The sequence below is a fragment of the Acomys minous genome, assembly GCF_964271855.1.
Source record: "Acomys minous genome assembly, chromosome: 15".
Classification (NCBI taxonomy): domain Eukaryota; kingdom Metazoa; phylum Chordata; class Mammalia; order Rodentia; family Muridae; genus Acomys; species Acomys minous.
Genome location: NC_140497.1, coordinates 23863270 through 23890680, shown reverse-complemented (window position 1 = coordinate 23890680; position 27411 = coordinate 23863270). Strand labels below are relative to the sequence as shown.

At 39.6% G+C, this 27411-nt stretch overlaps 1 protein-coding gene across 8 annotated transcripts in view; it reads right to left on the bottom strand.

Annotated features, from left to right (window-relative positions):
• TEX15 (testis expressed 15, meiosis and synapsis associated) overlaps positions 1 to 27411 on the bottom strand; it is a 71669-nt gene that overhangs the window by 27442 nt on the left and 16816 nt on the right. For 6 of the 8 annotated variants that reach the window (XM_084760355.1, XM_084760359.1, XM_084760361.1 and 3 more), the window contains exons 3-5: positions 19008 to 19155; positions 12012 to 12177; positions 52 to 289 (exon numbers count right to left, since the gene is read on the bottom strand). In XM_084760355.1, coding sequence (XP_084616481.1) covers positions 52 to 289; positions 12012 to 12177; positions 19008 to 19143 — 540 coding nt within the window. In that variant the 5' untranslated portion in view covers positions 19144 to 19155. Of the gene's footprint in view, positions 1 to 51; positions 290 to 12011; positions 12178 to 19007; positions 19158 to 21934; positions 22104 to 27411 lie in introns of those variants that run through there. The other 2 variants (XM_084760357.1, XM_084760358.1) reach the window with 2 other exon arrangements.

The window sequence follows — 27411 nt, the reverse complement described above, 5'->3', positions numbered from 1 at the left end:
GCGGTCTGAGAGTAAATCACTCCTATACTTATGTTTTAGGCTACTACCTACCTTAAAAATCATGATGCTTTCTACAGTAGCATTTTGACTCAGAGCATAATTCAGAGCAACATCAACATGTCTGAACAAATAAACTCCAAGAAGAGGATTCCCGAGTATCTTCAGTGTGGATGCCCTGGCACTGAGCCCACTCTGGTAAATGTCTACCACATCACTTTGAGGAAGGCCCAAAAAGCAGAAATGTTCTTCCAGTTCTCTGCCATGTCTCCCGCTCTCACGCATTTCCGACCTAAGTAAAAACAAGTGGCTTACAGTTAAACCAGAACTTTAAAAAGAACAGTTTCAGCTTATCAGAGCAAGCAGAAAGCACTGACAAGAATGAGAGGTACTAACTTACAGGATGATGGTCAATTAGGATTAAAAACCATCTCAACACCAAGCTCAAGATCCCATGTCCAGGATTATGGGTAGCCTGGATGGCATGATGTAACAATTACCATCCACTCAACACTTTCAAATGTAGCTAGTACATGATCTTAAGCTTTATTATAACGAATTTCATTCTCAAATACCTAACACTTTTTTGTTAGCTTAAAAAAATAAGGTTCAAAATACAATTGGTCTTGAAGACCATTAAAATTGATAACCCAGTGGATAATAAGCATGTGGTAACTAAAATAATCTTTGCTGATCACAAGTCTTAGTAGGTTGGACAGAAGATCAAGAGCTGGCAGAGCTGCTTCCTGGGCTTTAAGGAAACAAGTCTTCACAGCATCAGGTGCGAAGAGAATCACCAAGTGCTGATGCAGAAGCTCAGCTAAGGTGACCAAGGAAGGGGACACACAGTAGTCACTGCGTGATCTGCAGCTCTCACAGCTGGTAGGGATGGTTGTGTCACTTCAAAGGACAGACTATCTCTCTTTTTAGTGGCCAATTTTCATTCATCACCTGTGTGAAAATCCTAGGGTCCTTAAGAATTATAGCGAATTTACTCTGCCACTGCTTTGTAAATGAGCCAAGGAAGCCTGGGAAACAGCACTTGCATTTACAGCATGGTATGTGGGAAATTAAAGACAATGCATGCTGCACTGGAGGGTTTTTTGACCATGCCACTATTGATCACCTTTGCCCCAAATTTCATTTTAATCAATCATCTTGTTGGTAAACATCACAATATTATTGCTGTTATTGTTAGCTTTCCTGAGTCAGGGCACATATCATTATACTGGACAAGAATTTAAGGTATTCTATTGATTGAGAATATGTAACAATAAAAATCTCAAGCCTATAACCACAGCTAATCAAAGTCTTAGGAAGCATTCTCTGTGTTAATGTGGATATGCTTCAGTTTTGATTTCAGAATTACATTTGAAAACATTTTAGGCTTAAACAGAATTTAAGATTGTAAAAATGCTAACGAAAATAAGATTTTAGAACTATTTCTGGTTCTGTAAATTGTGTAAAAATTTGGCTAATATCACCATGTCAGACAGAAGAAGCTCGGAATCTTGTGAAATGGGAAATCAAAGTTCTGCTGGGGCGCACATAGGAGAGAAGAGTTAACTTTGAGGGCAGGAGCATTTAGAATAAGACAAGGGAAGGGCCCCTGTGGTTTAGTATTCTGCCGCGCCCTGAACCTGTTAGGGCCGGAGGCTCTGCAACTGCACTGGCCTATCTGGGGACACAGTGGTCACTCTGGAATCTTTCTTTTTCTAATTAAAATTATTTTCAGATATATTTTTATTAGATTGTTTCCGCTCCCTCAAATCCTCCCAGGTCTTCCTTACCTCCCCCATCTTTAAGTTCTCTTTCTCTCACACTAAGGTTAAAAACAAACAAACAAACAAACAAACCCCAAAATCAAAACAAAAAAATCAGCAAGACAACAATTACTAAAACCAAACAAGTGCACAAAAGGACATGTTGTGTCAAAGATTCCTGGGTGCTGGAGAAGCCAGTGTGCACAGAGTAACTAACGGCCAGGAGACACAAAGCGAGAATCTTGTCTTTCCAGAGATGGCGGAGTGTTAATTAACGCTGTATTATCTTGCCACCTCTCTGAAACCAACTAGGAAGTAGTATGGTGTAAATGCTTCACCCAATGCCTATGTCATAGTAACTTAGGTCATCCCAAATAGAGTCCAAGACAACGTGCAAACAGAAAGTGGACAGCGACTGGTGTATACGGTCTATATGGTACATAGAGCTTAAATTTAAATGGCAACAAAATAATATATGAATGGTTTAGGTAGTTGGTGTGCATAAAAGAGAAAGGAAAGCATTCTACCATATACGTTAGAAAACAAATGAAACGAGGTTCTTTGGAAAGCCTGACAGGGCTGACAGGGAACTCAGTGATTTTCAAGTCCATCAGGCTGTTAGTGACTAAGTGCTCAACACCCAGCCAGCACAAAGCGTAATACGATACTTCTGCTGTAAGCCTCGGGCAATGTGCCAAGAAATCTCAGATGTCTGGAACTGCATATAGTACCAAACCCTCTAATTTCCCTCCCACTGTTGATGTGTTTGCGTATGTGCATGTATACATGTTTGCACATGTGTAGGCATGTATGTACATACATGCACATGTGTACAGAGGCCCAAAGCTGGTCCTCAGGAGTAGCTCTTCATCGTTCTTCCACCTTGCTCATGTGGCAGTGTCTCTCACTGCTGGCCGGCTCACCATGGGGCCCACCCCCCACATTCCCAGGCTGGAATTACAGGCTGCCACACGCACTTGACATTTCTGCAGGGTTCTGGGACTGAACTCCAATCCTCACACCTGCATTACAGTCACCTTAAGCACCGAGAACCTCCCTGCACTGGCCTCCACAACTTAATACCGACTAAGAGAACTTACTCACGCTTGTTGGCTGTCATGTTTGTAACCTGACGTGTGACAGCAAAACTATTTTTCCCTGTTTATAATTCATAGATGCATAATGTGTTATCATAGATCCTGGGAACTTTAGTATATGAAACATTTTTGTAAGTTTACCTCTTGGAAGCACATTATGGCTTTCCTTTGAGGTATCTGAATTAGCAGCACTACCACTGTTACCCCTGGGGGGAGCACAATGATAATACAGTTGCTCTGATGTCTGAGCCAACCACAAAGCGATGATGGTGGTTAATGTATAGCACATGGATACACTGGGCAAAAGAATGACTCACATCCCAGACAGGATGGAATGGTGCAGTATGAGATTTCACTGTGATGTAGCAATGTGCAAGTTAGAACTATTATTCATTTAATTTTGGAATTTTGTGTTAATTAGTTTTGGACCATGGTAGCTATGGAAACAAAACCACACACAGGAAGACACAATTCTATATGAAATATAGTCAGAGAACCAGGACTCAACAGTTTAAGAAAACAAATTTGTTAATTGAGATAAAGTAGTGTTTTTGTTTCTGTTGTTGTAACAAACTACGAGAGTGGGGTCCACGGCAGAGATTTATCTCACAGCAGTTACATAGCTTTTTAATCTAACACAAGTTTTATTAGGGTAAAATCAAGTTACTTGGCCTGTTAACTTCTGAGATTCTATAGGAGGATCCCCCTTTGCTTGTTGGCAGAATTCACTAGTATTAGTAGGAATGACATACTCTGTTTCCTTGTTAGTTATTTATCCAATTGCCTCTAGCAATTACCTACACATTTCTTGGCTGACAATCAATTTCTTCATCTTCAGCATCAGCAAAGGCAGGCTAAGTCCCTTTCACTCCCTGCCTTTCCCTAACCCCTCAATCTCCGTCTCTTATCTCTGATCTATGTTCTTATTCCATTTAAAAGAACGCATGCAAGTAAACCAGATCCGCTGAGGTAATGGAGACCACCACAACTCAAGGTCTGCAAAGTCAATTGCACCAGCAGGCACTTTTTGCCATGCAGGGTTACTCATAGGTATTGGGGAATATCTTTGGGAAAGCATAGAAGCTTCTTTAAAATGTTTTTATTTTTATGTGTATGGGTGTTTTGCCTACATTGTATACATACATTTTATACATGTGTAACTGGTGTCCATGAAAGCCAAACAAGGGTGTTGGGTCCTCTGGAACTGGAGTTATGGTTGTGATCCACCATGTGGGTGCTTGGAATAAAATATGGGCTCTCTAGGAGCAGTAAGGCTGAGCCATCTGTCCCACTCTATTTGCTCCTTACATGAGCAAATTCTGAATTTAACCTTTCAACGGTATTAGGAACCCCCTTTTCCGTGTGCCATTATGATTATGTCAGATGCCTTTTACAGTCACCAGAGGGTACTACCAACAAGACCTATATGCCTATCAACTACCAGGAGACAACATCCTTCATCAATCCAGGATTTCCAACCAAGTCTCATACAGTGTATGTTGGCTGAACCATCTTGACTACACTTGCACCTCAGTAAAACAATAAAGCAGGTTGTGTATGAGGAAGAGAGTCAGGTTTATATGATGCTCTAGAACAGTCTGTTCCGCTAGCTACCCCTTCTCCTAAACAACTTTCAACACAAATACTTCAAAACACTTTCAAATGATTATGCAACACAAAGCCATTTTCTATTCCTCACTTCATAGTAATGAAGTGTGTGATACGCCATCATTTCCAGCAGGTCTGGATAGATATCCAGAGTCTCCATCCACTCAAGAAACACATTACTAAGAGTTAAACTGTCTACAACCAAAACACATCTGTGGGGGTAAAAAATCAGAGAACTAAAATTACATTTTTTAAGAGTGAAGAAGGGAACAGCAAGGGCCAGTGTCAGCGTGGCCTCACTATATCCTCCCACATAAGTAGGCCAGATTTCTTGCCCTCAGCATTCCAAAGACTAGTAACCACAGCAGGAGAACTTTATAGACAGTGGTTGAGACTACCAATGTCTGTTTCCTGGTAACAAGTCTCTGAGACTTTTTCATCACGTGAATTTGACTATATAATGACCTTTACCTGATTTTAATTTGGAGGTGAATTTTTCTTCTCTCTTTGGATTAAAAATATCTCATCTGCATGACACACACACACACACACACACACACACACACACACACACACACACACACACACACACACGCCCTGCGATGCCCTGATTTTATAAAGCTGCTTGGAGGAGCTTGCATCTTCATATTTGTGTAGAAAGTACACTACCATATGAACTACCTGTCCAGCTCCACTTAAAATTCTTTTTTCCCCCTGAGACAGGGTTTCTCTGCGTAGCTCTGGCTGTCCTGGAACTTACTTTGTAGATCTGGCTGGCCTCAAACTCACAGAGATCCACCTGCCTCTGCCTCTGAGTGCTGAGATTAAAGGTGTGCACCATCATGCCTGGCAAAATTCTTTACTGTAGAAATCTGAGTTTATTTATCAGGAAGAAAATATTAAAAGGAAGGTATTTAAGGAATACCAAAGGTGACAGACTTGTCCCTTTGTCCCAACTTAAGTCTTGGCTAAATGTTCTTTTAAAACCTATATTCATACAAACTTTGGATATAAATATTTTCTGTTAAACTTATAAGCTGAACACCATGGAGATGATATCACAATCAAAAAACATTCCTTTTACTGAATCTTAATTTTCTGTAATTTTTACAAGTGATCTTTCTTAGATTTAAGCAGGAAACTAAATACATGACACTAAATACACTGAAATTTTGTTTATTTCCTCAAGTAACCACAATTTCATGAACTACATGGATGGTGTCCCATGTGAGATAATCACCAACCTCCCATCTGATAAGGGGGGGGTGTCTCTATTATACTCAGCCACAGCAGTATTTTGGAATAAGTTACTGTGGGTATCTCCTTTCCAGTTGAGTTCCAGTTGAGACACTGTAGAGACGTCAAGTACAGACAATTTACTGTCTTAAGAATTAACTGCATAATCACAGCTGTCAGGCTATCTTTATCAGAAGCGATTTATCAAGTAACTCTAGATCACCATCAGGATCCGGGTTTATCCCACCTCTCTGTCCTTAGCACTGGGTCCATCCACACAGCATCCTCATTGTACCAGGAAAAAGGTGTTTCCTTGTTTGCATCATACTAGCTTCTCTTTTTAAAGTCTCCTACAACAATCTTTCCCTTTGTAATTTTGTGCAAACTATTCTAATTCTACCATTGGAATCAATCATTACTAAAGCTGATGAAGTTAACCATGGGATGAGTCAGACCACATTTGGGGTGGACAATGTAAAACATTGTGAACATTTACACAATGATTTAATTGCAGTATTAGGGTGAGTACAGACAATAGTTAAAACGATACATTTTCATCTAGATTAGAAATATTTACAAATTCCTAAAAGTAGAAAAGGGCTCACCTGATACATTTTGAACAAAATTGAGAATTAAATTCAGTATATCTCTTCTCTAGAAGTCCAGCTCAAGTTTCTAAACTTTTTCAAACAAAAATATAACTCTAAGGCTCCTAGATCAGCTCCTGATTTTTACCCCTCTACCTCTGTTATAATACAGTATTTCGTATCTACTAGGTATCTTGTTTATTATAATTTGAAACTTTAAAGAGAAAAGTCAGCAAAACCCTTTGAGTGAAAAAAATATTATTCATATTTCTCACTAGGTATGAATTATGTTTGTAAATCCCTAATGAGTGTCCAAATTCATAGATCAAAGAGTTTTGGTAACTTAACACCTAAGAAAGTACAGGCCAAATGTAGGTCAGAATGTGGCCTGCATCCTATTGGAGCTACTTGCTTTACTTAAGACCTCAGACTATAAGCTTAATTACTTTTCTTAAGAGCATGGGTTAAAATAAAGGGGAAGGCAGTCAAAGCTATCAATCTCCTCATCTCTCCACTCTAGCGCTCTCTTCTGCTAAGCGCTCTGTGCAGTTTCCTTTCCACCTGTGACTTCACGCTTTAGGCTGCTGCCCAGCATCACTGAATTTTTTCCCTTTTTTTATTTAATTGATTTATTCAGATTATATCTCAATTGTTATCCCCTCACTTGTATCCTCACGTTCCTTACTCCCTCCCCCTCTTTCACCCTATTTCCCTCCCCTAGGTCTGTGACAGAGGGGACCTCCTCCCCTACCATATGGTCACAGCCAATCAAGTCCCATCCTCGTAGCCTGCTTATCCTTTCTCTGAGTGTCAGCAGGCCTCCCAACCAAGGGGAAGTGGTCAAATATGGGCACCAGAGTCCACGTCTGAGTCAGTCCCTGCTCTCTACATAACTGTGGAGAATATCCTGTCCATTGGCTAGATCTGAATAGGGGCTCAATGCTTACTGCATGTATTGTCCTTGGTTGGTGCAGTAGTTTGAGCAGACCACCCTGGGTCCAGATCCACCTGTCATGATGTTCTTCTTGTAGGTTTCTAGGACCCTCGGGATCCTTTTATTTCTCCATTCTCCCATCTACAGTCCCAATAGGAAGTCCCTGCATCTATACCAATCTCCTGGTAAGTGAAGACTTTGATGGGACATCCCTTTTGGGCTCAGAAAACTGGGAATAGGGCTACCTTAAGACGCAGCTATTCCACTCCTTGGAATATACCCAGAAGATGCTCCACCACACATCAAGGACATATGCTCAACCATGTTCATAGCAGCCTTATTCATAATAGCCAGAACATGGAAACAACCTAAATGTCCCTCAGTAGAAGAATGGATAAAGAAACGGTGGTACATTTACACTATGGAATATTAGCTATTAAAAACAAGGAAATTCTGAAATTTGTGGGCAAATGAATGGAACTAGAGATGACCAACCTGAGTGAGTTCACCCAGACCCAGGAAGACTCTCATGGTATATACTCACTTGTAATTGGACACTAGAATCACTGAATTTTAACAATGAGTTTAGGCATCAACTCTGCTGCCGAACATACACTATGGACATGCAAGGAAGATACAATTCACAGCATAGTTGAGGAATGACTCACAAAGACAGGGTTAAGTTATTTGAAGTTCTATGGGAAACAAGTTTTTGTTTAATTGGACAAGTACCTAAGCAGATAATAAGTCCCACAATGGCCTGCCATTAGAAATTCTTTTTTTTAAACAAAAATATATTTTATAAATTTATTCATATTACATCTAAATTGTTATCCCATTCCTTGTATCCTCCCATTCCTCCCTCCCTCCCATTTTCCCCTTATTCCCTTCCCCTATGACTGTGACTGAGGGGGACTTTCTCCTCCTGTATATGCTCATAGGGTATCAAGTCTCTTCTTGGTAGCCTGCTATCCTTCCTCTGAGTGCCTTTAAAATGTCCTGCATCACTGAGTGGCTGCTCAGCTTTTTTTTGTGTGTGAGACACTAAACAAGAAAAGTAATTGGCTGTAAGAAAAAAAAATGGTTTAAAAAACCAAACAAAATTAAAGTAGTAAAGTTAAGTTTTGTTCAAACCACTCTTCAAAGAGCTTACAAACTTTACTGCTGAGTGTGGCACTTTCCTAGTGCCAACTCAGAGAAACTTAGCTTTGCCCTTCCTCACATCTGGCTGGAGCCCTAGGCCTGCTTGCCCTGACACTCTGAGGAGCACCCAGCTCCTCCATGAAGCTTGTTCCTGAACACATTGCTGGACTTGCATACTTTCTTGGACTCCTAACTCAAAAGGAAGGTCTTGCTCTCACCTCCTAGAATATGGTGAGGCTTACAGCTTGCTTTGACTGTTGTTTTCCTCTCAAGCTGATACAATGGTCTATGAGCTTCAGCAGACAAAAATGAATTGGGTCAACACCTGGAAGGCAGAAGCAGGAGGATCCCCTCCTCTTAACAGAAAGTTTGAAGCCAGGCTCAGCTTGTGAAATCCTGTTTTAAAACAGTTTTAAAGTTTGGGTAAAACAGAAGTGTTGCTTTTTGAGTACTTTGCCAATTCACATTTGTAAGCACAGGAACTACAAAACTGATGTTTGATAAAGGAGCTCCTGGCGGGAGAGCTGACCCTGCTGATGGTGGCATTGGTGGCCCAGCCTGGGCTGATGGTGGCATTGGTGGCCTAGCCTGGGCAGGGCTGGAAAGCTTGCCCTGGTGGTGCAGATTCAAGAGAACCAGCAGTCAGCTGACCAGCTTGGCTACCACCCAAACCTACATTGTCTGTGTACTTTCAGAGTTCAAGAAAGGGCTGGTCCTGCTGATCCAAAGCTGCAGGATTCTCCATGACACAGGGCAACAAGAGGATAACTGGAAGGAGTCCTGGTGAAGATTCAACATTGATGATGTCACAGAAGCCAGAGGCCTCAAACTAGCCAATGACTCAAGCTGCAAAGAACATTTACAAGGCTGGGCATGGTGTTGCATGCCTTAAATCCCAGCACTCGGGAGGCACAGGCAGGTGGATCGCTGTGAGTTTGTCTACAAAATGAGTCCAGGACAGCCAAGGCTACACAGAGAAATCCTGTCTCGAAAAACCAAACCAAAACAAAACAAAAAACAAAACAAAAACAAAACAAAAAACAACAACAACAACAACAACACAAAAAAGAACATTTACAAGTGAAGATGTGTGGACAGAAAGGCATACACAATGAGACCCACAGTGACATGCTACAGCTTCCACAATGAGAGGTTTTCTATGCTTGCTTTGTGTGTGTGTGTGTTAAATTTTCTTTTGGGGGGAGTTTGCAAGGGTGGAAGGTGGATAAAGGGGATGAGGAGATGAATGGTGCACGATGTAAAACTCACTTGAAAAACTAATAAAAAGTTAAAAAATAATAAATGAGCTCATGCATGCTTCTCAAAAACAGCTAAAAAATGAGAAGAGGCGACAGGGAGATGGCTCAGAGGGTGAAGTACATGCTCAGTGAGCACACGGCTTGAGTTCACACACCTAACACACACATCAGAGGCAGGTAGGTGGGTAGAGAAAGACAGGTCTTAGCGAACAGTCTAAACAGCAACGTCCAGGTTTTGTGAAAGACCCTGACTTAAAAACTAAGTGTTGGCGCTGGTCTGGAAGCGTTCTTCCTGTTCTGGAAAGTGCGATACAAGCTGTTTATGAGGACAAAACCATCAATAATCTGACTAGCAGCGAACCCTGAAAGCTACAATAACGAACAGCTAGCAAGACGTCTCTGCAGGTAAGACAGAGGCATTGATGTAGTGGTAACCTGTCACTTTCTGGTGGGATCTAAGGCCACTCAACAGGACATAACTCGTGCTTGGAAGCAGGAACCTGGCCACAAATCTGCAGCTGGGGACTCATGGGGAAATCCTACTGCTATCATTTTGCTAAATGGACAAGGCATCAAACTGCCCTCTAAATGCCTATCTGTGTACCTATACATTAGTGCAGCCCTCAGCCTGCTGCGGTGGACGGCAGCTAAGATAACTGGCCAAACTGCAGAAGTGACTGTGGAGTGCTTAACCTTAACTGGGACATCTGCATCACATCTCCCCCAGGGCTCTGGGAGCATCCCAGAACACTGTACAGATCAGGGTCCTGGAGGGAGGCATGACAGGAACACCGCACTTAAACTCACAGCAACTCTGGTTGCCTGCACAAGATCAAGCCATGGAGAAACTCCAGCACAGACCAAGGAGGACTCACAAAGTCTTTTCCCAGCTGAGGAGCTACTAGAAGCTGATGGCTTCTGGGAAAGGAAAGTAAGTTTCCTTCAGGGTGTGCCTCTGGTACATACCTCGCTCCTAGCAGATGGTCTTATACCGATGCACACACAACCAGCACTAACAAGTCTCAGGGGGTTATAAAAGGAAAAAAAGGAGGATATGAAGTTGGAAACTCAACCCCGGGGTAAGGGCCTGGGAGGAGCTCAAGTAGGGGAATGTGAAATAGGTATTAAAATGTATACCTATATGAAACTGTCATAAAACTTTATTTAGAAAGTAATGGCGCCAGTAAGGTGCTCATTGGGTAAAGGCACTTGCTGCCAAGCTTGATGGCCCTAGTTTGATCCCTGGAGCCCACTCAGTGGCAAGAATTGACTTGTATACAAAATAAGTAAAATGTAGTAAAAATTATAGAAACCATAAGGTGCAGTGATCCAGGTAGTTACCTGAAGTCTCTCTTTCCCATCTAACCTGCACACACAGGCAAATGCACTCTCTCTCTCACATACACACACAAGAACTAGAAGAGAGCATACAAAGTGTGACAGACTACATTAGTTAATAAAACAAATGCCACTTACAGCTTTTAGAAGAGATTATGAGAAAAAAACCATCTGTATTATTTTTAGTAAATCTTGTGTGTCTGTGTGTGGCATACGTATATATTTGTGTGCATGTGGTGTGTATATCTATAGCTGCCTGAGGCCGACATTAGGCAGTTTTTCAATTGCTCTCCACCTTACTTTTAGAGCAGTGGTTTTTAACCTTCCTAATGTTGCAATCCTTTAATACAGTTCCTCATGTTGTGGGGACCCCCAACCATAAAATTATTTTGATTGCTACTTTATAACTATAATTTTGCTATTGTTATGAATCATAATATAATATCTGTATTTTTCCGATGGTCTTATGTGACCCCTGTGAAACGGACATTTGACCCCAAAGGAGTCATGACCCACAGGCTGAGAGCTACTGCTTTAGAGGTACTCCACACAATGAACCCCAAGTCCACCGATCTGGCGAGGCTGGCTGTCAGTGTGCTCCAGGGATCCACCTGTATCCTCCCCCACCACCCTGAGCTGGCGGTGCAAGGTGCTCTTCTTTGCTGTGCCTCAATTCTACACTGGTGCTGGAAGTCAAGTTCAGACCCTCATGCTTGGACAGCAGGCGCTTTACCTGTACTTTAGCTATCTCCCTAGTCCTTTTGTAGTTATTCTTAAGTAATCTGTGCTTATTTTCTTAGCAATACTTACTAAAATTCAAGTGACAGTAGTAAGTCTACTAGCATGATTCCATGGTTAAAACCAAAACAACCTCAAGCTGGGTGTGGTGGTGCACACCTGTGTTCCCAGATGTCTGTGAGTATAAGGCCAGCCTGGTCTACCAAGCGAGTCTAAGACAGTCAAGGCTACACAGAGAAACCCTGTCTCAAATAACCAAAACCAACAAAACAAACATCAGCCTCAAATATGCTTTAGTCACGTCAACTTACCTTTTAGCAGCGAACTGTTTTTCTAGATATTTATTGCGAACGAGCTTTGTATCTCCAAACTGCCATGTTAACTGCAGTTCACAGCGTGTATCAAGCCTGAACTGCTTTAGGGTGCCATGTATTAAACCGTACTCTCTTGTATTGGTGTAACAAGGCGACAAGTAAACTACAGAGAAAGAAGAGGGGAATAGTTATTTGTGTTTAAAATGACAGTGCACATTTACAATGACAGCATCGCTGACAGTTTGGAAATTTTATTAACAAATGAAGGCAACAATTTATAGTTAAGGTCGTAAGTAATGTGGACCTCCTACACTTGATGTAAGTGAAAATGTTAGCCTTATTTTTCTCTGCATACCTATTAGAGTTACTGGTGTTTAACCTGTTAGAGTTAACTGGTGTTACAGACATAAGATAGCCCTCGAGTTTGGGTAACTTAAATCTTATAGTGACTCTACAATGTGAATTATTAATTTCACAAACCTGGTAGCTTCTGTTAGCACGTCTTTTTTCCCATGTAAAGATAAAGTGTATGTTGACAACCTGGGTCAACCACTAGACTGTTTCAAAACAGCAACAGCATTTTGTGTTCCCATCAGCAGTGAATGTGGTCCTATTGCTCCAGACCCGCCCCAGGAGTTTTTGTCAACACTGTTCTAAATTTTGGCCATTCTAATATGTGTGTGCTGGCATCTCATTGTTTTAACTTTCATATCCTCAGTGACATTTTATGTAAATCACCTCTTAATGCATTATTTTCTAGCTATCGTCTTTGGTGTCTGACAGTTTTTAGTCTAGTCTGCTTTCTCACTGTTGCATTCAAGGGTTCTTTGTATGCTAAGGGTCTTTTATATGTGGTTTTGTTTCTTTCTTTTTTTTTTTTTGAAATTCAATCTTTGTGGCCAAGGTTAGATTTTTTTTTTAATAGTTGAGACAATGGACTTGTTCACATACAATCCTCCCCACCCAATTTCTGAATCACTTCTGCTATAGACAACAGAAATATAAGATGAGGTACTTATTCGAGTTTCTACAGACTGCAAGTAAGCGTTTGCCTTTCAAAATCTGAAATCAACATGATTCTGTAGTACCGTATCTCAAGCTTTATCTAAAAAGTCATTATTTAGATAACAACATTTACATTAAAAAAAAAGTCTCTACTCCAGTACAATTTCCTGAGCTTTGTAGAAATTTGCTATCAGTAGTAGCTGTTTTGCAATCATAAGAAAAAAATGTGACCAATTATATGTGCCCATCAGTTGTGGTCTCATGACCTGATCAGAATCCTTGGCAAATGTCTGGTGGCAACTGCAAGTAATTATGAATGATAAAGGGGGCAATATAACAGATTACTTTTTTCAGCTTTTGTGCAAAAAAGAAAGGAACAAAAGCATCTCTAAGTATAGTACTAGAAAAGTAATTGTCCACAACTGAATGCTATGGGGTGTAACAAGGCTTGTCATGAGTGTCCTCTGGTTTCTGTTATGAGTTCCTCAGGGGTTTTCTGAATGTACTCCAAAGCCTGCACTATCTCATTGATTTCAGAATCACGATGAAACACTGTCGTCCTTGTTAACACATACAATCCCACCCTAATCTCTGCCACCTGCTGATACAAGTTCATCATTATGCTCTAAGCAAAAGCCCCTCAAACGTTCTGGTTTCCACATCTGTTAGCAAAGCGGCACCAAGCTCTAAATAATCAGGTAGCTTTCCCACTTCAGCATCAGCCTGGGAGTCACGTCCATCATGTCATGAGGCCAGGGCCAAGACTACCTGTAAAACTGCGCTCCATTCCCACTGCAGTGTGCTTCTCAGCTTCAGCAAGTACAGCTAAACCAACACCCTCAGATGACGCCTTTGCAGTGTAACTGGGCTACTGCTCAATCTAAGTAGACCTTTCTCTTAGGTTAGGTATATGAGGTTGCTTTTGGCTTTGTTTTTAAAACAGGGTCCCACTGTCAGCCTGGCTGTCCTGGAACTCACTATATAAACCAGGTTGGTCTGTCTCTGTCTCTGGTGTTGGGACAAAAGCCATCACACCCAATAGCTATATAATTTGTTTTGTTTATATTTATGCCTGACATATTTTGAATTGATTTTTGTGAGTTATAAAGTTGTGCCTACCTTCATGCTTTTGCCCTTGGCTTGTCTAGTCATTCCAGCAGTCTGTGGAAGATGCTGTCTTCATTGCCCTGAATGGCTTAGCACCTTTGTTGCGTGTACTAGTGTAGGCCTACTTCTCAGCCGTTCTGGGACACTGATCTGCCTCTCTCATCATCACACTGCCTTTATTACTATAGCCTTACAGCCTGTATTAGAAGCTGGTAGTACTTTTGTTGCTCTGACTCTTACTCTTCACCATTAAGTTGGCTCTCTGGATTTTTCTGCCTTTCCATACCAACTTTAGAATCAATTTATTGATTTCCACAATGTCAGTTGCTGGGATAATAGATTAAAATAAAGCTATAAATCTAGTTGCAACAAACTATTTTTGGTCATAGTAAGTCTTCCTAGATATGAACAAATCTCTCCCCACTGGAGTCTTCTAATTTTGTCACCAGAATTGTTTTTTCCTTAGGAACTTGTACATGTGAGGCTAGTGGGTTTTGTGGGTTTAAACATTTCCAAATCCAACATTTCACTAAAACTGCTAGCACCAAGCAAATACTGATTATTTTGGATTTTCTACATCAGCAATCATGCCATCTATCAACAAGGATAGTTTTCTTTCCAATTCCTTGACTTTCTGTATTAAGATGCAAAGGGGCAAAAATATAAAAATATATGTGGGTAGGTTTCATCACTTGTGTATCCTTATTCACAAGTCTGAAATTCCTATACTTTCAAGCATCATCGTGGTAACGTACAAGGTTTGGATTTTACAAGTGTTTGTTTTTCAAGGCATTTTTGGACTTCAGAACTTCAAATGCAGGATGCTAACCCTGTATTCAAAGAATGGGAATATTTTATTTCTATTTTACTGATTTAAATACCAAGCTTTTTTTTGGCAAATGATAGTTTTTACTTATTGCTATAATGCTTTTTCTTTTATATATTGACATACATTTCCTAATGTTTCTAACACTTTCTAATGTAGAACCAGCCCTACATCCCTGGGGGATACATTCCAGCTTGTAATAGTATAAAAGGCAATGAATCTTAAATTTATTTTTAAGTGTACAAATGCTACTGTAGGAGGTCAAAGATGTCAGGTACGTATATGCCAGGTCTCTTTCTTCTACCACGTGGGTTCTGGGATTGAACTCAAGTCTTGGTGACAAGGGTTTTTCTTCACAGAGCTATCTTATTTGCCCTAAAATTTTTCCTATACACTGCTGATTTTGACTAATATTCACTGAGGGGTTTTGCATGTATTTGAATGATGCTTACGTGAAAACAAAGCCCAGGTCAGTTATATTTGTACCCTGTTTTGGTATCTGGGTGATGATGGACTTGGACTCGGACTTAGGATGTATTTCCCTCCTCCTCCTCCTCCTCCTCTTCTTTTAACTATGTTTTTAACTAAGCAGAATTACATCACTTCTCCCCTCCCATTCCTCTTCAGCTCCTCTCATGCCCTGTACACTAAGTTGATAACATCTTTTTATTAGTTACATATATACATGTATGTTATGTATATACACAAATGTATATTAATCAAACATGCTGAGTCCATTTTTGTTGTGTATATATGGCTTCAGGTTTTAATTGACAACCTGGAAAGAGGCTCGTGCCTAAAATTCTCCTCCCAGCTGCACGAGATCCTTGTAGTTCTTTGTGGAGGTATGGGACCCCTAAAATATTTCCTCTTTCCGTGTTAACATGTCCTTTGATGTTGCCATTTCCCAGTCTCTTTATAAAGCCATTTCCTGGAGGTCCTGTTTCACAGGAGACTTCCTGGTACTCTGGGCTTTACCACCATTCTGCCCACTCTTCAGCAACACAGACGCAGGAGCTGTGATGCAGGTGTCTCTGTTGGAGCTTGGCTCTCCACATGGCCAGTTGCAGCTCCCTGTGCTGGTCTGTCTCCCTTTGCTATAAAGAGAGGTGGTAGCTCTATTTAGCCAAGAAATGTAGCTGGTGTTTAAAGTGGGTCTGTGGGCTACTGGTCTGGAGCCAGACTCCAGATTCTACTTTTTGCTGTTATTTTTTGAGACAGAGTCTTACTATGTAGCCCTGGCTGGCCTGGGGCATGACGTAGACCAGGCTGACTTTGAATTCAGAGATCAGCCTGCTTCTGCAGTTTCCCATTGGTGCTCATAGTAAAGGCATGCTCCTGGCTTGATTCCATTATCTTAAAGCGATTACTGAGAAGTGATCTAAAAATTTCCCTAAATGTACAGGAATATTCACCAGTGAACCCATTTTGGGCCTGGTGCTTCCAGTGTAGATGAATAATTATTAATTGATTTCTTTAATATGTATTTATTCAGATGGCCTACTTCCTTTTACTTTGTGTATATGATGTTCCTATCTGAGTACAGGCATGTCTGTATATGTTTTAGAAGACAACTTTCAGTAGTTGGTTCTTTCTCTTCCACTGGATTCTGAGGGCCAAATTAAACTGTCAAACTGTGTAGCAAGTGCTTTTATCCACCAAGCCATCTCACTGGCTTTGCCTATTTCTTTGTATGAACCTTGGCTTACTATATATTTAAGAAATTCATTTATGATATAAATTTGTGGGCAGAGTTAGTAACATTACATAATATGATAATGTCCATGAGATCTATTGTGATGGTTTTTTTTTTTTAGTTACCCTGGCTAGAGGCTTATTAGTATTATCTTTTCAAAAAACCTGATTTTGTTTTGCTTTACCTAATAATTCTTATTTCAGTTTAATTCTGACTGTTGATCTGTATCCACTCTCTGGTTTCTTAAGGCGCAACCCTAAGTCGTTGATCTTTCATCTTTCTCTTCTAATACATGCACTGAATGCCATGCGTTTTCTTCTGAGCACTGTTTTTTTACTGCATCCCTCAATCTTGTGTTTTCATTTCCATTTAGTTTAAGGTACTTTAAAATTCCTTGCTATGTTCTCTTTGAGTTACATTACTTAAGAAGTGTTTATTAAGTCTTCAAATGTTTTAATGTATTCCATCTATCCTTGGGCTATTTCAACTTTTAAACTGCATTCTGAACTAAGAGCAGGCACAGATGTGATATGTTTCTTGGATCTTATGTGAGCGTAAGAAGCATGTGCTCTAGGCTATCGCTGGAAGAGAGTATAGACAAGTGTTAAAGACGGATGACGGACGCTGAGTTCCACTGCAAGTTTACTCACTGTCCATCCTCTGCGTGAGTCCATTTCTGATGAAGGGGTGTTGAATTTTTAAATATGATAGAGGTTTTATCTATTTCTCCTTGCAGTTTTATAAGGTTCTGCTTGAGTTTTTATTTCAATTACCATGTAGAGAGTGATTTTGAACTTTGAACTTGTCAAGAACTTCATGGCTTTCTATTTGGCTCTTTATTACTCCATTTCTTTGAAGTGATTTTCTATTATTTAGTTTGTTTCAAGAGTGTAATTGCTTACTGAAACATATTTATGATGGCTGCTTTAAAAAGGTACCTTCTAGGAGAGATAAAAATAAGTTTTCTTCAACTGAGTGAACTGGCTGTGTCAACCACACTGCAGGACAGACCTCATGCCCAGGAAGGGCTGACCAACACAAAATTACCCCCATGTTGTTTTAGTCAGCGTTTTTGTTCTGGTTTAGTGCTTTTTGTCTTTTCATTTTCTTGTCTTTCTCTCCTCCTCCTCTCCCTCTTCTTGTTGAAGGAGAGAAAGAACATGAAATTGGGTGGATAGGGAGGTGATGGGGGCCTGAGAGGACTCAGTAGAAGGAAAGATATGCTCAAAATATATTATGTGAAGAAAAAGTATTTTCAAATAATTCCAACATGGGTATCGCTGTAGTACTGACTATTTATATATAGAGCAACTTTTCTTACTCAAGTTGAGGTTTTCCTGAATGGTGGTAAAATAGAGACATGTATTATGTCTTAGGCATTGGGTTCTATTATGGGACTCGAGATGCTATCTAGCCTTGCATCTTAGCACGCCTTTACTAAAGTCATGCTGCTTGGGAAATTACTGGTAGTCAAAGTGAACAGTTACTCCCACAAGACAGGCACGAAGTGCTTGTTCTCTTTAGGGCTTACACCAATACTCTGGGGGCTGAGTCCTGCTGCTCCTGCAAGCAGGAAAAGTACCTAAGGCACATCTACTCAGTCTCCCCTGGTCCGTGGTAGGGGTAAATGCCTGCTTGTGGTCAAGACCAAGCTCTGCACCTTGTAAGAAGGGGCAACTCACTGCCCCAAAGGCAACGGCTTGGGAGTCTGGGATCTACTGATGCTGTAGGGCAGAGGATGGCAGAGGTGAAAGTGCAAGAGAACGCTGACCTTGTTGTAGTCTAGGCTTCCTACTTGGATTCTTTTGACACCACATTTGGTGGGAAGAGGTACCTGCTCTCTTTCCTCTACTTAACATTTATGGGCAAAGGTGTAGTGGTCACACCCTCACCCAAATTCCTGGGATTTCATAGTCATGGTATATCTAGTATCTCCCATCTCTCTAAACTGCCTCACTTTCAGTCTCATGGCAAAGAAGAGATGACTTTCATCTTATTTCTTGCAAGAGAAGCCTGTGCCAACTGGTATTTCTAGGTGATAGGTATCAGTCTGGTTGGAGCAAACACAAAATCCAGAAAACATATTGTTAACTATGCCCTAGGCTCATTTCCTTAGTAGGTCTTTCTTTTTTCTACCTTTGGAACCTGTCTTACTTTTGTTTTACATGTAAAATCCAGGGTATTAGTGTAAACACTGGCAAGACTAGGAACTGTATCTACTCTATTGTGAGAGGCACATGTGTATTTGAAGAACCAAAGATTTGACTTGACCTAGCTTGATATAGGGTCAGAATGAACAAAAATGAACCAGAGAAACAGAATTTTTATAAGAATTCTCATCCTATTTTAGAAATGTTACCTTTTTCAGTTGTCTTCCTGATCTTTGGAATGGTGAATTTCTTCCCAGAACTGGCTTCTGGGTCAGCAGTCCATGAAGACTCATTGTCTGGGCTCATTTTCCATGACTTGAAGTTATCATTATCTTTCATTTCCATTTTGATGGGGTCCTAAAATCCAACCCGAGTTATTAAGTTATGATCAATAAACGTGCTTCTACCTATGTGGAAGTACGGCTGCACAGTACGGGAGTAATCTGAAATTCCTCACAGAAAACTGGGCACCAATACATTCTTACCCACACGCCAACAGGTTTCAACTGCAGTTTGCCATATTCCCCCACCCAAAACAGAAAATGAATAAATTTGAAATACATTATTTATATATTATAACATTTTAAGGCTTCTAACAGACTACTGTCTTATAATTCGTGAAAAGCTTAAAATTTTCCACCAACAATTTTTAAAAACATGGTAAAACTCTTGCTAAATATTATATTCTATAAAAGTTAATTTCTCTATATACTATCTTACTTCACTTGTATTTTGTCTGACTTTAGGAGAAACTTATGAAAGTCGTACATCACTTACTGATGTCCATCGTGTACTTGGCCATTGGTCATTGGTCATTTGGTCAATTGGCTATTGCTGTACAAGACAGTCTGCAGCTCAGGCCTCACACTGCACTGTGGTAATGAAGAAATCCCACCTTCCTGTTCTCACTCTCCTCCTTCCAGCCTGCCATACTCCTTAAACACTGCTTGTTTTTTTTTTTAAGTTTTCTTTCAAAAATTTTAGACTTTATTATTTTATGTATATGGTAGTTTGCCCGAATGTATGTATGTGTACTGCATGTATGCAGGGCCCACTGAGGTCAGAACGAGACAGTGGATACCCTGGAACTAAGAACGGGACCAGGGACCTCTAGAAGAGTAGCATGTGTTTTTAACTGTTGAGTCATCTCTCCAGCCCCTCAAACATTGGTTCTTTATCTCTCAATTAGTTATGAAAGGAAACTATGGAGCTTCCATACAAAGAAAAATTTTGTGAGCAGCCATTTTATACCATTTCATAATATGGTTCACAAGCTGCTTTGAGGCCAACTGCTTAGTTCCGACACTAAATCACAGTGCAAATTACGAGTTGCTAAAATTCTGTAGATGAGTCACACAGGATAAGAATGTGTAAGAGGGGATAACCATTGAGATGTAACAAGAATAAATTAATAAAGGAGGAAAAAAAAAAGAATGTGTAAGAGGTTTACAGAGGACCTCTCAGTCTCTGTCCTTCCTGTGGCCTCTGTAGATCTTTCACTGTTCTAACCCTAGGTAAATGGAGGGAATCAGCAAGAGAATGAGACCTTCCTTTGTCTGTTCACAGTGGCCGACAGGTGAGCTAGTTACTCCTAAGAGTACCTAAGCGGGAGGCAGATCTCTGAGTTCAAGGCCAATCTGGTTTTTATAGTGAATTTCACGACAGCCAGGACTACATAATGAGACCCTGTCTCAAGCAATAATTTAAAATTTCCAGTGGCAATAAAATACGCCATATCCACCTGGCAGCTTAGTAATGAGGAGAAAAAGTAATTTAGAGAAACGTATAAAAACCTCTCAATTAGTCACGGTTTATTACTGACAGCCAGTGAGGTATGGAACAGCTGGCTGATAATGTACTTGAAAAACCAAGTGCTCAATACTGCAGTTATAGTTAAAATTATGCACTCAGAGAAACGATCACTCCACAGATGTGTATTTTCTTTAAAAATGTTCCTCTAGTTTTTTTTCATTAGAATTTACTAATGAAGATGTCTGAAATTAGCTTGTTTTGTTTCTTGGTGTTTATGACAATTATTACAAAAAGCTGATTTTAAAGCTTACAGAAGATATTACTTGAGAAGAAATGGGGTTCAGAATTATCCACTGGCTAAGTTATAAGTTCTTTTCAATTACCAATTACTTGTATAAATAGTATCAGTTTTTACTTCCATCCAAATAAAGCAGTCACATTATTAACAACTATTTTATACTCATAGGCTCATAACCATTACATTTATACTATTAATTTTGTACTCATGTATAAAATGTATAACATATATTATAGGACATACACAGTAGTCCTATAACTATTACATATATTTATACACACATTGTTTACTTTTATATGCTTAAAGTAAAAAAGTTGAATCTAAGGGTTTGTGCTGAGGCGTCCTCTGGAGTACTAGGACCATCCTAGTGAAGAGCAGGGAGTAGAAAAAGAAAGAAATTCTAAAAACATCAGTAACAAGTAATAAACAACAAATATACAACCAAAGAACAAACAAACCAAACAAGTTGCTCAACAACTGAAACATCTATTCATACAGGTTTTAAATATGTATCTATTATGAACAACTTTGAACCAATACACTTAAGGATAAGATAAATTCTTGGGAAAATAACATTAAAATTGAGTTAAAAAATAAAAAGAACTGACAATCCTCTATTAATAACTAAGTAGTAAAAATAGGTTCTTAAAGATACTATTAATAAATCATAGACTAAATTTATCTCCAAAGCTGGGCATGGTGGCACACACCTTTAATCCCAGCACTCGGGAGGCAGAGGCAGGTAGATAACTGTGAGTTCGAGGTCAGCCTGGTCTACAGAGGGAGTCTAGAACAACCAAGGCTACACAGAGAAACACTGTTTCAAAAAACAAACAAATTTACCTCCAAAAAGCAAGAGTGATTTAACAATAAGAAACACGTCCACTTTATTATACAAAGTGGCTATTTCAAGAGATGCAGAAAGAAACAAGTAAACTTAAAATGTATTTATATTTTATAAAGCTTAACAGACAGGTATAGAAACATCCATAACCTGACTTTATATATATGTAGTCTACTGAAAATCTATAGGAAATTGCAAATGTAAAAAGTATCTTTTTAACATCAAGAATAAAATAAGGATACTTTCCTTTACAACTTCTTAACAGTATACTAGAGTTGCTCACAGAGCCCAAGAAATAAAATATATGAAGAACTTTTAAAAAGTAATTGAGAAAAGTGAGACTGGGTGCCCTAGTCTTGGGAACTTCAGGGACACCGACTCAGTTCCTGAGAGAAAGCTCCAACCCAAATGATGAACAGATTAAGTAGAATGTTAGTGAGAAAGGCAAAATGTAACAATGGACTAGAATTCTAGCTCTAGCACAAAGAATGTTGGAGAAGAGCCCAACTGCTCTGTAACAGTTATCTGCTACATGGTTACAGGACCTGGCACACAGGAGCTGCACAATACTAGCTGTAGATGTAGACCTGATTGCTTTGTACTGACCACCTCCAGTCTATTGAGAAGTACAGTGCTGTAAAGACAAATAGAAGTCAAATCGAGTTTTATCTCTAGTTCTTCAATTAGCCAGTGATCGGGGCCTTGGGCACCACATTATCTTTCCTTTATAGCACACTATCTTGTATGTATAATGAATGTTTATATATTTACATAGACAGATGGCAAAGAAATAAACCTTTTTAAAGTTGAATAGTTAGTCTATAAATTCAAACACCTCAAGGTCTATTTTTTCATTTATTTGTATGTGTGTGTGTGTGTATGTGTGTGTGTACCAGGGTGGGTAAGGGTGTATGTCATATGTTCCACGTGCCTGTGTAGAGGTCAGAGGATAACTTGAGGGAACTGGTACTGAGCCACTGTTTGTTGGGCTCCTCAGTTTAACTGGACTTTTGTAAGACTATCCTTACAAATCAAGGACACAAGCTCTTAAGACTACTAGTTTTAGCTGAGCAATTGCTTTAAACAAACACAAAACACCACTCCCAACCGATTCCCACAAAGTATTTCAGCTGATCACTACGGAATATCACTGGGACAATCGTCTGTCCCCCAGGAGTCCTGGAGCTCCTTCAGGAAGACTCACCAGCCGTGGGAACAAGAACATGGGAGTGGGGGGGCTGGAGAGAAGCTGGGACAGGGTGCTTCCTGCTGTTGCAGAAGGCTCAGTTCCTGCGCTCACCCAGCAGCTCCCAGCTATTTACGCTCCAGCTCTGGGGCATCTGATGCCTGCCTTTGGCACTGCATATACATGGCACACTTAGCTACCATACAAAACCCACATTAAAAACCTAACAATCTTTAAAAAGAAAAAAAAAAAAAGCTAAGTGGAGCAGAACCTTATGGCTCACTGAAACTGCTGGGCACTTAGCTCTTTGTAGAAGGACATGGCTACCACACTACAGATTAAAGCAATTTAAGCATCAAAGGGCTACAGCTAAGACTAGACTTCATGCTTTCCATTATGGAAATGGAAACCTATCTCCTGCACCCCACTGTCTCATTTATCTTTCTACTGAACTCCAAACTCTTCACTCATTTTGATTCTCTATTTTCCTCTCAGCAGTACTTACTCAAGCACAAACTTGATCCTGTACAAAACAAAGGTACCAGGGTCATGCTTGCCATAGCCTGGCTCTCGTCTCCGTACCTTCAGTCTGCTTTTTGACTTGCACGTCTATGAAGAGCAATTTGCAAGGTCCTCAACTTCCACATCAGTCTCTTGTGTTCATAAGAATGTATCTGGCTATATTTGATATTTTGATAATCCTTATATTTGATAATATGACCAATATGTTTTTGAAATAATATAGCCATCTCCAGATGCCTATGACCTCATAATTCTGACTTTATAGCGACTTTTTAGGTATTGATTTCTTAGCTTTGTAGTAACTCATCTTTCTAAAAATGGTCTTTATAATCACATTATTATTATTATTATTATTATTATTATTATTATTATTATTATTATTATTTGGTTTTTGAGACATGATTTCACCTATGTAGCCTTGTTTGTCTTGGACTCTTTCTGTCTTAGTAGAGCAGGCTAGCCTCAAACTCAGATATTCACCTGCCTCTGCCTCCAGAGTGCTGGGATTAAAGGCATTTGCCACCACACCAGGCTCAATTGCTTTAATTTTTATTGAAAGTAAAAATTAGAAGTTATTTTTTGGTTTGAGACAGTTTCTCTGTGTAGCTTTATAGCTGTCCTGGACTCACTTTATACACCAGGCTAGCCTCGAAGTTACAGAGATCCACCTGTCTCTGCCTCCCCAATGCTGGCATTACAGGTGTGCGCCACTGTGCTTGGCTCGAGAAGGTATTTTTAAGATTGCTTAAACATATTTCACCAAGTGTAACCTCAGAAAACTTGATTAGGAAAAAACTCCCCAAACACCATGAGAATGGGGGATGAAGTGGTAAAAAGACCGACTAATGTGTATAATGCTTTTGGCTTGGTCCCCAGTATTATAAGTCAAGTCATATCATACCGTACAAAACATTTTGGTTTTAATTTGGCTTTCATTATCTGGGAGGGTGGTTTAGTTTTATTTTTATGTGAATAATCCTACTTTTTCTTCCACTACTATTTTTTAAACACAGAAATGAGTCTTCTAATGATTTGTAAAGCATCTATACAGAAATTATTTGTCATATGATACGATACTTAATATTTTGTTTATTGATAGCTTCAGCCTAGAGAAAACTACTTTGTTATATGTATACTATTATACTTATACTTATGGCATCTTCCTCTCAGAAAACATTGTGGGTTCTCATTCTCAACCCCCTCTTTTTAAAAAAAGACTTACTTACTATTATGTATACAGTGCTCTGTCTCATGTACACCTGCAGGCCAGAAGGGGGCATCAGATCACATTATAGATGGCTGTGAGCCACCATGTGGTTGCTGGGAATTGAACTCAGGACCTTTAGAAGAGCAGCCAGTGCTCTTAACCTCTGAGCCATCTCTCCAGCCCTCTCAAACTCTTATTACACACGCTTGTTAGGCACAAGCACACTGGTTAACTTCTCCGTTGCCGTGACTGGGTTTGGAATCTCCTAAAAGACAGACCTCTGGGTGTCTGTTAAAGTGTTTCTGAAGTGGTTTAAATTAAGGAAGGAAGATAAATATGGGTGGCACCACCCCATGATCTGGAGGCTCAGGCTAGACAAAAAGAAAGAAAGAAAGAAAGAAAGAAAGAAAGAAAGAAAGGAGGAGGAGGCTAGTTGAGAACCATCATTTGTCTGCTTGCTGAACGCGGATGCACCGTTCACAGCTGCCTCTTCCTGCTGCCATCACCATGCCTTTCCCAGCATTATGGATTGTATCTCTCTTCACACTATGAGCTGAAAACACCAATGAAAAGCGCAGCACCATCAGCACGTACTAGTTGTTCTATATAGACTAATCATCAGCTCTAGTAGCAGACTATTTTTTTTTTCAACCTGGAAAGTAGCAAGCAAATTTCTTGTTATGGCTTATGATGGCTTTTTTGTTTTATTTTGTTATCAGCTTGACACAAGCTGATGAAGGCATCCCAGTGTAGGAACTGCCTCTATCTTAGTGGCCTTTGAACAAGTCTATGGGGGCACTGTCTTGACTGATGACTGATGTGGGAGCGTCCGCCCACGGTGGACGGTGCCGTACGTGGGCAGGTGGTCTTGGGGCACATCAGAGAGCAAACTGAGCAAGCCATGAGAGCAAGCCAGTTAGCAGTGTTCCTCCATGGTCTCGGCTTCAGACCCCATCTCCAGGTTCCTACTCTGCGCACTTGCCTTGCCTTTCCTCAGTGATGAATTAAAAACTGTAAGATAAAATAAACCAATTTCTCCACAAATTGGTTTTGGTCATGCTGTTAAACACAGCAGTGGAAATCTAATTAATACACTGCTAGTTTTCAGTTAATACAACTGATCACCTGAATATACCTTTTGGTCATTTGTAGTTGTGAATCTGTGAAAAGCTCACTCAAGATTTTAAAATCACCTTTGATCAATGTATCTGCAGAAGGCTTTCTATGTCTGTCAACACATTGCAAATAATTTCCAATTTTAAAAACCAGCTCTTTTCCTTTTTTGAACAGGAATGTTTTATAGTCAAAATTGCATTTTCTTTTACATTGGGTGCTTTTGATCAACGTGAAGAAATGATTTTCCTCATGTTCATGAAGATAAACCCATTTTTCCTAAAAAATTATGGCAAGCTATTTGGTTAAAATTGTCTAAAATTTCTATTTTATTTAAGATAAGTAGAGGCTAATTTTCTTCCATGTGAATATTGAACTGTGTTAGCATTAATTTTAATGACATTTTTGTTCCTAAATATGATGTCATCTCTGACATAAGGCCGCTTTACTTTATGGATGAATTCGGGCTGTCTTTTATTTCACAGGTATGCTTCTGCATCTTTCCTCCAACCTGTATTATAGTACATCTTGACAAAAGTTTGGTCAGAACAAAAATGACATAAAAACATCTTTGTATGTTAAAAATTCTTATACATTTCAAAATGTATATAATGAGAAATTTTGCCTTGTTTTATTCCTTTCTGAGGTAAGGTCTAAATATATAAACCATGCTGTTTTCATACTCATGATTCTCTGTCTCATCCCTCTGGGTACCAAGACTCCAGACACGTACCACCATCACCACTTGCTTAGGTGTTATTTGGAATTTCATTGACTCTAATGATTAATTTTGGTAGAAACAATACTATTATATGTCTCCCCATCAGTGAAGATAGCATATTTCCCCCCTTATTTATGCCAGTATCTTTCAATAAACTCTTATTTTTAAGGTATTCATTCTGAGATATCATGATTTTTATATTACTATATGTGACATATTTAAAAGCTACATTTTGAAAAGGCAAGATGGCTCAGCAGGTAAAATATCTTGCTGTTAAGCCTGATGACATGAATTTGATCTCCAAGGTGATGGATCCAATAATGGAAGGAGAGAACCAATGCCTGAAACTTGTCCTCTTGACTTCTACAGTCCTGCATGTGCACGCACACAGACACACAGACACACAGACACACAGCACCACTACCACAAACCCTTATCTAAGTTAAAAACACATGGAGTAAATATCCAAAAAAACAAAACTAGAAATGAAAGGAGGGACGTAACGGACACTGAAGACATCCAGAGAATAAGGATATATTTTAGAAACGTGCATTCTGCCAAATTGGAAAACTTAAAAGAAATGGATAATTTTCAATATATACCACTTATGGAAGTTAAATCACGATCAGACAAGAATTTTAACAGATCTATAAATCCCCTAGTGAAATAGAAATAGTCACTAAAAGTCTCTTAAGTAAAAAAAGCCCAGAGCCAGATGGTTTTAGCGTGGAATTCTATGATACTTTCAAAGAAGAGTTAATGTCAATACTCAAAATAGTCCACAAAATAGAAGCAGAAGGGACATTGCCCAATTTATGCTATGAGGCTACCACAATTTTCCTGATACCCAAACCACATAAAGACTGAACAAAGAAAGACAATTACAGGTTAATTTTCCTTATGAACACAGATTCAAAAATTCTCAATAAAATGCTTGAAAACTGAACCCAAGAACACATAAAAAACACCA